We start from the raw sequence: 12,074 nt of genomic DNA on the forward strand, positions 1-12,074 counted from the left end.
TCTCGTAGCAGCTGTCTCTGTTTCCATGCTTGTCCCCTAGTATTTTAAAAAGTAAGTCAGTTTAAGTCCTTCCTTTGCTTACCCTCCTATGCTCCCCATCTCCCTTGGAGTAAAATCAAAGTCCTTTAATTGCCTCCAAGAGCTCATACTGGTCCTATCCTAGCACTGCACCTCAGTTCTTTGACTCATCCCTTGTTTCTCTCTTCTTCCAAGGTTCAGCCACATTGGCCTCCTTGCTGTTTATTCATCGAACACACCAGGCAAACATCTGCCTCAGGGCCTTTGCTTGCTGTTCCTTCTGTCTAAAATGTTTCTTCCTCAGATATAGTCATGGCTTATTCCCTCATCGTCTTCATATCTTTTTTCAAACGTTGCCTTCTCAGTGAGGCTTTCCCCAACTACCCTATTTGAAATTGCAAATCATTTCTTCCATTCCCCATTCCTCTTTTAATTTCCTCCACTGCATTTATCACTTCACATTGCATTTATTTCATAAAATAGTTATGTGACTTATTTATTTGTTTTGCTTGTTTTCTGATTCTTGGCTATCAGTTTTACAAGGGCAAGGACTTATGTCTGTTTTGTTTACTCATATATGCCTAACACACATGGGCATGCACAATTACTTGTCATTGGCTGTGGTCACTCAGAACCATATTCAGTGTGTCTTGCCCAAGTCCCCAGCAGTGACAGTGGTATTTTATATCTATCCAGTGGTTAGAGTAAAAGGAAGAAATGGTGAGTAGTAGGAAGGAGGTCCTACCTTCTCCCCTACCCCCCAGGGGCCCTCCCACTTCTTTTCTTTGCTGAAGAATCAGAAAACCTTTGAGGTTGAGATAATATACAGTGGGGAAAGAGACAGAGAAAATTATGTTCCAAAATAAATGACAGTATGTTTTGTACTTTCTAACATGTTATTTATTTTATTTTATTTTATTTTTTAAAGATTTTATTTATTTGACAGAGAGAGAGACAGTGAGAGAGGGAACACAAGCAGGGGGAGTGGGAGAGGGAGGGGAGAAGGTAGGACCTGAGCCGAAGGCAGACACTTAATGACTGAGCCACCCAGGCACCCCTCTAACATGTTATTTAAAAAGAATAAAAGAAAATGAGGGGGAAAACCCCAAATCTTCTCCAAATATGTGGTTCTAGTCCCTTTTTCATTTCTAATGGTGTTTGCTTATACTAAGATGCCATAAGTAACTTTTTAAATTTTTTTGCTTATATACCCTTCTCCTGCCCTAAAAGAATTTTAAAAAACTATGTACTCCCTCACATATTTTTAAATTGACATCTAAAACATTTCAATTTTAAGTTGAATTGGTAGTAAAGAATATCACTTTGGGGATGGGTTAGCCTGGTAATGGGTATTAAAGAGGGCACGTACTGAATGGAGCACTGGGTGTTATACGCAAACAATGAATCATGGAACACTACATCAAAAACTAATGATGTGATTCAACAGTCTTATATTAAAAAAAAAAAGATAGCAGGAGGGGAAGAATGAAGCGGGGGGAATTGGAGGGGGAGACGAACCATGAGAGACTATGGACTCTGAAAAACAAACTGAGAGTTCTAGAGGGGAGGGGGGTGGGAGGATGGGTTAGCCTGGTGATGGGTATTAAAGAGGGCATGTTCTGCATAGAAAAAAAAAAAACTAATGATGTATGGTGATTAACATAATAAAAATAAATGAATAAATAAAAAAGTAATAAGACATTATGAAATTAAGTTCAACTGAATTCATTTTTACTCATTTTTAATTTTGGTTTACTTGCATATGATGAAAAGATTTAGGGTTATTACCTACATTTTGGACAGACTTGTATTAGGCTTAATTTTATCAAGGGTGTCCCCTGCCACCCACTAAAAAGCCAGAAATGAAGAACATCAACAAATAAAATTTACAATTAGATCCGTCTGTGTCAAATAAAGACTTGCTCTGGGAAAACTGACTGCTACATGTCCTCCAGATTACAGTAATGGTTTAACTACAGTATTAAATCTGTCCTTTCATTTTTGGAAATAAAAGGTGCTATTAAATGAAAAAAAAGAATATCACTTTTAAAAATGTTTCCATTGGAAGGTATTCACAGGATTGGATTTTCTTTAAAAAACAAAACAAAACAAAACAAAAAAAACTGGAGCCCATCTCTCTCTACAAAAAAAAAAAAAGATAATAGAGATAAATAAAACAAGATTGGCAAAATGTTGGTAACTTGAAGCTGCTCAAAGGTGAATGGGAATTCATGTATTATTTTTTCTACTTTCGTGTTTATTTTTTTGTTCCCTTCCTTTCAGCTTAAAGATTTTCTCTAAATGACTAGTGATCTTTGTCCACTCATTGTTAAGCATAGGGCATTTAAAAAGTGATTGAAAGTTACGTCTATATAGATCAGGATAGTAGTGCTTGTTGACTGGGTTTTATTGGAGGAGAATAGGTAGTAACCTGACTTTTTACATGGAGAGACCCTATGTCATTTTCTGAAAGTTTTCTCTCAGAAACCATACAGTTTATCCAAAGATGAATCGTCGAATCTTCTGTCCACAGAAGTAGAACTTTGGCTGCCTCAGTACCCAGCACAGGGTAGGACCTTGCAGGTCTCTGGGCAGACTGTAAACTCCGACTGAACCCCTGCAGGGCTTGCCAGGAGCTTCTGAGTGTAGATCCCTCTAGTTTGGTCTCCAGAGTCAAAATTGCCTCTTGCTTGGTGTCAGAGAGAGGACCTGGGGTCTCTCGGTTCCCCCTCTGTTAGCCTGTTTCACCCCATGCTGTCTTGCACCTCCAGTCCTCAGTTTGGCTGGGTTGGCAGGGGGCAAGTACTTCCCTCTGCCAACACTGAAGGATCAGCTTCTTGGGCTCTGCCACTTTCCGCTCCTGCATTCCCTTTTTGTCTTCATGTATGGAGAGTTGGGGTGATGAGTAATTTTTTTGTTTTTCATTATAGATGGAGTTTCTTTTTCTGTTTGTCATTCTCCATCTTATTTTGAGATGATTTCCCAAAGGAGATGCGGACAGAAAGTGCTTTATTCCACCACCTTGAAGTCACAAGTCTTTATTTTATAATTACAGATTACTTTTGCATATTTAAAAAGTAATACCTAAATTTTTTCTTACAAAATTCAGTCGTTATCCTAAGAATATATCTAGTGCAAATCAAGTTCAACACACAGAATGATTTCAGTCTTGTAATTTTCTTGTGATAACTTGGAATAATTTTTAAATAGTTATTTTCATAGTATTCTTGAGTTATTTACTGAAGAGACCCTTTTCAACAATTAATAGATTCTCAGCAATTAATTTGTCTCTTTGGTATTCTAAAATTTAACATTTACTGTTAAAAGCTGTTTTTCTTGATAGTAATTTTGAAGTAAAATTGTATTTATGACTTGAAATTGAGCTTTTGATACATCGAAGTCTCTTGAATCTGCAAGTTCACTTTACATTAACTGGTATTTCAGTGAGGATGCTAGTTCTCTAAAATCAGATTCTAGGAGGAAATATATTTTTATCCCCTCTGCCACACCCCGTTGCTAACAGATATTCATTGAGATGTCTTTGTTTCACTGATATTAACTCCAGAGTTACCTGAAATTCAGTTGCCAAGTTATCCTCTCTGACACTAAAGAACAAGACTGAACCATATCTTTTTTTTTATTATTCAATTTTTAAATTTGAGAATAGTTGACACATGTTACATTAGTTTTAGGTGTACAGTGTAGTGATTTGATGAGTTTATACATGATGCTATGTTCATCACTAGTGTAGCTACCTTCTGTTCTGATACATCACTCTTACAGTATAATGATATTATATATGACTGTGATATAAGACTCTATTCCTTATGCTGTACTCTTTATTCCTGTCACTTATTCATTCCGCAGCTGGAAGGCTGTATCTCCCACTCCCCTTCCCCTATTTTTCCATCCCTCACCCGCCTCCCGTCCGGCAACCATCAGTTTGTTCTCTGTATTTGTAGGTCTCATTCTGCTTTTTGATTGTTCATTCATTTGGGTTTTTTTTAGACTTTAGATTCCACACATGAGTGATCTCTCTCTTCATGTCTATCCCAGAGCCTTTCATTCATTGCAGCTGTTCTGCCTTTTCTGATCCCGCTTCCCACCTCCATTCCTACCCCACCTTCCCATCCCCATAGAATTTCCTCTTGTGATTATTTCCGATTAAATCCTTCAGAGCTAGGTGAACATCAGCACCTAGAATATTAGAAAATACAATAGAAGTTCTCTTCCTAAAATTCACAACTCACAACTCACAAAGTTACAACTCAGACATAGAATTCCCCTGTGAACTAGTCAGTAGAGCTGTACAACTAATCTGGCCCACAGATTCATTCTGTCTGTGCTGATTTGTCCTGCTTTCCCCCTCTTGCCATGTGAAAAATAAAAAGTTCAATCTTTTTAATGCTATCCAAAAGTTTGTATTACCAACAGTAGTAGGAAAAGTTGGAGTGAGAAGGGTTTATGTCCCCCTCAACCCTGTAGGGAAAGATAATGTAGAGGATATGGGTGGGTTTTCAAGCATAGATGATGTTTTATTCATCAAAAGAGATACCCAGACTCCATCTGTTAGTCATTACATCATGGGTGTGACATTAGAGACTCGGGAAAAGAAGAGTGAGATTGAGGCAGGGAGGTGGTGGAGCTGAGGAGACGTGGGCGAGGAGTCTTTACCTCAGCTACGTGGTGGAGTCCAGCAATGGTTATAGGCATGCATTCTCCTCCTGCCTCTCTTACCTTCCTCTTTCTCCCACCACGCCTGACACCAAACCTGATACAAAGTGAGGAGCGGGCCCTGGTGAGGCAGATACTCATGGTTGTAGCAGGCTGGGCGAGGGGGAGGGGGAGAAGGAAAGGTTGGGCAGGCATGCTGGGTGGGAAGAGGAAAGAAGAGTGACTGTCGTTACTGACCTCATTGTTGAGCCTACTTCTCAGGTGCCGATTTGTGTGCAAGTAGAAGACATAAATGTGTGTGTGTGTGTGTGTCTGTGTGTGTTGGGAGAAGAGAGAGCAAGGGTCTCTACCACTAGCTGCCCACACAACTGTTGTCATTTTCCTGTTGTTACAAGTCTGTATTTGTATTATCTTTGTTGTTATAAATGAGTACAGGAGATGTGTAGGATTCAAAAGATTTTAGAGTTTTAAAAAGGGCATTAGTGGTGGGACGCCTGGGTGGCTCAGTTGGTTAAGCATCTGCCTTCCGCTCAAGTCATGATCCCGGGGTCCTGGGTCCTTGCTCAGCGGGGGGCCTGCTTCTCCCTCTGCCTGCTGCTCCCTCTGCTTGTGCTGTCTCTGTCAAATAAATAAAAACTTAAAAAAAAAGGGGCAGTAGTGGTAATTTAGAAACCATAGTATCACTGCTGGTCACCAAGTCCTGGCAGTCTGTCTCTGTTATCTCTTAAAGCTCTGTACTCCTCTCTATCCCCACAGTATATTTTCCCATGTATGATAATGAAGTAATTTGGTATAAGAACTATTTTATTTTCTTCTTAAGCTACCATGTAAGAAAAATAGTGTGCAGATGATGGTTATATTGTGACTTGATGAATTATACAAGATCAAATGTCAAAACATCAAATGGTATCCATTCTTTGTGCTGCCATGGGACTTTACATATACATAAATGTGGCACTTGTTCTGTTATAGTTTCATTCTTTGGAGTCATGCCATAGCTCGGCACTTAAAACCTACTGACCTTTCCAGTTTCATCTCTAGTTGTTGAACCCCTACTCACATTTATGCACACATTATATATACCCTAAGCACTAGCTTTACTGAATTGTAGCTCCCCAACATGCCATTTTTAATGCCTCTCATTCTCATCCTTCCTTCCTGCCACCTCTGCTTAAGTCAGCCTCAATTTCTGACCCTACTGTTACACACACTCATTGTTTGGTGCTCAGAACTCTAAGCTCTAAAGCCATTCCCAGGCATAGACTTTCCATGGTGTGTGTGTGTGTGTGAGTGTGTGTTACCAGAGTACACAAGCACTTTAGCAAGCAGGTTATTCAACTGCTCTATTTAGCGCTTGCCTAGAATTCTCCAATAACGTGAAAGCAGAGTCCAGGATTAAGTTGTGTGGTTCCTGAATTTTCAGGAGGTGACATATTGCCTTTGGTGCCAAATTTGATTAAACTTGATAACTTTAATGCCACTTGGTTCTGTTGGGGAGGAAGAATTAAATTGCTTACTCTAGAGAATGATTTTTTTCCCACTGAGGAATAGAACATTTATTAAAATTATCTTGGTGACCTGAAAGAGAGAAATGTACTTTTCTTCCTCAGCAGAAGCAGGTCCAGGACATTATTAGCATGTAGTAAAAATTGAATAATTGAGCAACACTGACTTCTTTGGGATTCAGCCTTCCAGCCCCTGCTATGTGATTAGTTCTGTCCAACCTGCTGGCATGCTTGAGCAGGAAGCCTGCAGAGGATTAGGAAGGAAAAACCCTTTAGCAAATCTCAGGTAGTGAAGACATTTGATTTAATTTTATATGTTACACATGGTAATCTGGTTTCCCTTGGCAACCTCCAGTTCTGCCCTACTTTATAATCAGAGGATGGCAGGACATTGCAGATTTGATGGCATCACCTGAAAGTGACTATAGAAAACAGAATTTGCTTCAAAAGAGGAGAGAAAAAGGTCACTAAAAAAGAATAGAAGAACCTGAGTCCCCTTAAAGAATGGACAAATAATTCTCTATAGCTTAGATACCCATGAGGATTTCATTGATGAGAAAAGTTCAGGACTATCTATAGGAGAGCAGTTTGGGAAGTGAGGGAAAGGAATCAAGTCTTGTAAATCTTTTTTTTTTTAAATTTTTTATTTATTTATTTGACAGAGAGAGAGATAGCGAGAGCAGGAACACAAGCAGGGGGAGTGGGAGAGGGAGAAGCAGGCTTCCTGCCAAGCAAGGAGCCCGATGTGGGACTCGATCCCAGAACCCTGGGATCATGACCTGAGCCGAAGGCAGACGCTTAACGACTAAGCCACCCAGGCGCCCAAGTCTTGTAAATCTTTTAAGGGATAATAATTTGGGGCACCTGGGTGGCTCATTCGGTTAAGCGTCTGCATTCAGCTCAGGTCATGATCCCAGGGTCCTGGGATTGAGCCCCACGTTGGGCTCTCTGCTCAGCAAGGAGTCTTCTCTCTCTCCCTCTGCCCCTGCCTCCCCCCCAACTCATGTTCTCTCTCGCTCGCTTTGCTCTCTCTCTCAAATAAATAATCTTTAAGGGAAAAAAAGGGATAATAATTTTATCATTTGTGAATTGCAGTTAAGGTTTTAATTCAAAAATGACAATAGTAGTTACTATTTGTTAAGTACATGCCAGGAATCTTACTTGGTTCTTTACATATACAACTTCATTGAATCCCCACAGTCTCCCTTCAAGGGGAGTATTAATATCCCTTTTTGGATGAGAAAACAAGTATTTATTGATCTCTTAAAGTATGGAGGCTGGAGGAAGGTGGGGCAATATGGACTATAAGGTTTCAGCTTTGGGAGATCATTTTTCACTTTTTTCTATGATCTTAAAGTCCTACAAGTCTTAATAGCCTCTATTCCAAAATAGTATACTAATGCCCATTAATGATAACCTCTAGCCACCCAGAATAGTTTAAGTTACATTCATCTTAGTGTAACTCTTTCATTTTACCCATTAGGAAACTGAGTGCCAGAAATTTGGTAAAGCCTAAAACTAGGTCTCCTGACTCCTAGTAATTGGTGTATTTTACCATGCCCCTATACTTTTCCAAGAGGGCTTGCATAAATGGGAGGAAAGAAGGATGGGGTCTTGTCGTGCTGTCAGTGGCATTAGGTTGAACTAGCAAAGTAAACAAACTACTGAATCAGAAGGTACTGATGAGATGTTTAGGCATTGGGAACAATTCTAGTTCTTACTTGGCCAGTAATTAATTTATTCTGCTTGACTCATGTCTGAACAGTGTAATACACCTAAGATTTCCAAATAAGTCTTTAAAGGTATCTAGTGCCTCACTGGTCATTTGAAGTTTAAAAGGACAGGATTCTACATATGAACTGTAACATGTGTGCGGGGGGCAGGTCTTGAGGTAGATGTGAGCGATAATGAATGGCCACTTTTGTGACAGGCGGATGCAGAGACTACATATGGTATTTTATTGACTTACACATGTATGCTTCTGTCATATTCACAAAATGCTATATAATGAGATAGGACATGTCATTAGCTTTCTGTAAAGTGACAGCTTTGGGAGCCTACTGGCAAACTGAGAAATCTTAGTATCACACACTTACTATGTAAAGCATTTTATATGAATTTAATTTAATCCTTATAACAACCATAATTGTGAATGTTATCTCCATTTTAGCAACTTTTTAAGTTTTTTATTAATTCTTCCCAGAACATTTTCTCTAACATTTTACTATGAGAATTTTTAAACATACAGTAGGGTTGAAAGAATTGTACAATGAACACCCGTATACCCACCTAGATTCTATAATTGTTACTATTTTTCTGTATTTCCTTTATTATGTATTTTGTCATCAGTTTATCCATCCACCCATCTTAGTTTTTGTTGTATTCTGAAGTGAGTTACAGATGTTGGTACATTTTACTTCTAAACACTTACATGTGGACATCATTAATTAGAGTTAAAAATGTGGTAGCCCTATTAAAAAAATGAAAACAAAAAAACTGAGGCCTTCAGTTCTGGGGGACATAGTAGGTCTTCGTTCACTTTTGGCCTTCCTCTGTGAAATACTAAGAGACTTTAAGAAAAAAAGTGAGCTACTCATGTTAAACACTTATACCTCATTAATGAGATAGAAATCTGTTCCTAGGCCACAAGCAACCCAGCACTGCAAAGTGGCATCTTACCTCATTTCTGATTTTAAATGAGAATGAGGTCATTGCCACATTTCTGAACACTAAGTCCTCCCCTAAAAAGGAGAGTTTGATTAGCAAATTAGTTAAGCACTTTAGTAATGATATTGGAACTTCATTTCAATGAACATTTTTCCCCTTTTCTCTTCTTCTGGGTGTGACTAAATTGCCTACAGCATGCTGCATGGTTGCTGGTAAAACAGGAAATGGGGTAAGTAATTTAGGTGGGGAATTTGTTCTACCATTTAAATATAAGCTACCTGATTCTTAAAGTGCTTTTACTACTACTATCTCTTTTTTTAGAGTGACTTCACTAGCTCCTAGAGAAATTGAAAGAAAGAGAAAAATTTTATTATATGAATTTGGGTGTCAACCTTGTTAAATTAGTTTATTGGCATGGCATATTATTAGTAGTCTATTAAAATGGATTCATTTTTTTGTAGATTTAACATTGAATGTAAATACGTATTTTATATTTTTACATTAGGCACTTATATAATGTAGCTTGGCAAGCTATTATAAAAGAATAAATTTTATACTAGTCTTAGAAACTAAATTATAAACTATACTATAAAAGATACAAAGTAAAATCCTATTTAAAGCAGAACAACAGTGAGTTTATACATAGATAAAACGTGTAAAACATAGGTCCACAGTCCTTTATCTGAAACCCTTGGGGACCAAATGTGTTTTGGAATTTAGAATTTTTTTAGATTTTAGAAATGTAATATGGTGATAAATACCATATATAACATACCCCTCCCCTCCATGGTCTGAGGTGGTACTCTATAATCAAACACATTAATGTGTTTGATTTCTGCAGTGAAATTCTGCAGTGAAACATAAATATTCACATTAAGTTTGATACACAAAGTCTCTAAACAGCCTCACATGTTCAAGTCAGTGTTTGTTTGCCAACTGGTTTAAGAAAAAAAAAAGTCTTTAATTTTCCAGACCTTTTTTGGATTTTGAAACTAAAAATTCTATACCAATATAAAAAGGGCCACATGACTACTTAAGTTTCCTGTGCACTTTGGAGAGAAAAGCACAAAGAGAAGTATAGATTTCTGTATTTGAATCTTATATTTGGTTAAGTGATTTATAAAAAAAGTAATTGATTTGGCCTTTTTTTTTTTTCACATCTGCTTTTCTGAAAGGGTAATAGCTGTATATCTAGCAAAGGTTTTGGGGTTTAGTTAGGTTATGTTAAATTAGTCTCAAATGCTTGTATTCTGGCATAATAAAATTTGATCCTATGTTTGATAAATTTTTAGCACAGTCAAGGCATGCTATTTTCTAAATGTTTCCAGTTTCCATCCACATTGGTTGTGAGTTGCTGTTGTTATTCTTTATTGAAGAATTTTAAACTAAGCTTAGCTCTTCCAAAAGATCCTGTTCAATATAGAGATATTGGCACAGAAGAAATACAGAATACTAATCTTTTCCCTCAGTATCCGTAGTTCATTCTACATTCAAAATATTGTGGAAAAATCATTAAAGAATTGATTCAAGGAATTTAGAAAAATTAATCGTGCTTGGATATTTTGGCTCATCTTTCCTCTGGAATGGTTGTCATATTGTATCTATAGAAAAAGTGGTTGCAGTTGACATCCTCATCAGTAGTTATCTGACACAGGAGAGAGGGAAATGCAGTTACTAAGTACTCAGTTGGGACTGAATTTACCTCAGTGACAACTAATGCCTCTAAAGGACCATCAGGCATATGCTAAGAACCTCTGTGAAAACATTTACCCTAAATTATATTAGAAAAGTTATTAAGGCACATTGAATTTGCAGGATTAAAAATCTGGCATTTTAAGTGTTAAATTTTTGCCTTGTGTAGAAGGTTAAGATTTCCAAGATGTCTATTAACCCCTTTCTACTGTTCTTTAATCTGGAAAGAAAAAATACCTGTAGGTTTTTTTTTTTTTTTAATTGGACTAAGATGTCTAAATCTATTTCAAAGACTATGAAGGGTTTAAAATACCAGTAATGTCTTAACCCATATTTTGGATTGCTTTTTGCTGCAACTCTTGGTACTCTCTAGAATCTAAACAATGTTTAAATAGTTTTCTATTCTTGTGTTTTCCATTTCAACTTTTTATCCTTTAAAATGAGTTCTCAAACATTAATTACTTTTCAACTGTGATGCTATTTTATGCAAATATCATTAAACTGTTGGTACAATATCAAGATAGTCTTTTAAAATACTTAAAATGTTTCTGATACTCAGAGAATTAGGAACAGTTTAAGAAGTTCAAACAGTGTTTCAATAAGTTCTTGAATGTAGAGAGTAATTTGATTCTTTGTCAGATGTAGGGTTTATCTGAGTTTTTTATTGTTAAACCACAATCCCAAAGCATATGAAAGCATTCTGTGTAACCAGTTACACTCTCAGCTGGATATAGAATGTGTACATCAACCATTTCATAATTTGTATTCTTAGAGGAAAGTCGTCTTTATATGTTTTTTAGATCAATTAAATTTAGCCATTAGCTAAATTATTTTTTATTTTCTACCTGCAGTTAGTAGTGTCTTTTTGTCTTTAAGAATTAAATTACAACGAACGTTTGATATAAGTAGTCATTTCTATCAGTGAAAATTGGACATAGAAGAAATGATTCACAAGTTGGTCCTAACATCTCTTGTTAAAAGCAGCCCTGTATATAGCCATAAAACTGATTTGTAGTTCATAAGACTGATTTGAATGGTGTGGACTTGTTAATTCATTAGTGATATCATAGTATTCTCAGCATAGCAAAGCAGTTTTAATAATATCATACCATACATGCTTTTCTTTCTTTTTATTTAAGTTCCTTTCTTTTTTAAAAATTTCTTAGTAGGCTCCATGCCCAACATGGGGCTTGAACTCATGACCCTGAGATCAAGAGTTGCATGTTCTACCAACTGAGCCAACTAGGCACCCCCTTCAGTTCCTTTCTATAACAATTTTAGGTTACAAACTAAAAGCTAGAGATCATAACTGGGACTTCCTGAAACCTATTTATTGGCTCATGAGTAGATTTGGGGGGAATGTCAGATTTTTATTCAGACATTTTTCTGATATTAAAGTGACAAGCATTTCAGCACATTGATACTTTAGGATTTAATGTTTCATCTTTAGCACTAAAGTATAGCTTTTACGTTGATTTCCCAAAAGTAAACCCCATTATTAGGAAGAGAGTAGATGTA

The 12,074-nt window shown here is 37.0% G+C and overlaps 1 protein-coding gene across 2 annotated transcripts in view; it reads left to right on the top strand.

Moving 5' to 3' along the window:
• Positions 1–12,074, top strand: part of PUS10 (pseudouridine synthase 10) — a 68,063-nt gene that overhangs the window by 30,599 nt on the left and 25,390 nt on the right. For both annotated transcript variants that reach the window (XR_004678571.1, XM_035001487.1), the window contains exon 5: positions 9,059–9,093. Coding sequence is in view for 1 of the 2 variants with exons in the window: in XM_035001487.1 (XP_034857378.1) it covers positions 9,059–9,093 (35 nt within the window). In the remaining variant the exon portion in view is untranslated. The remainder of the gene's footprint in view (positions 1–9,058; positions 9,094–12,074) is intronic.

The sequence above is a fragment of the Mirounga leonina genome, unplaced genomic scaffold (assembly GCF_011800145.1).
Source record: "Mirounga leonina isolate KUSES-001 unplaced genomic scaffold, KU_Mleo_1.0 Mir_125, whole genome shotgun sequence".
In the NCBI taxonomy this organism is placed as follows: domain Eukaryota; kingdom Metazoa; phylum Chordata; class Mammalia; order Carnivora; family Phocidae; genus Mirounga; species Mirounga leonina.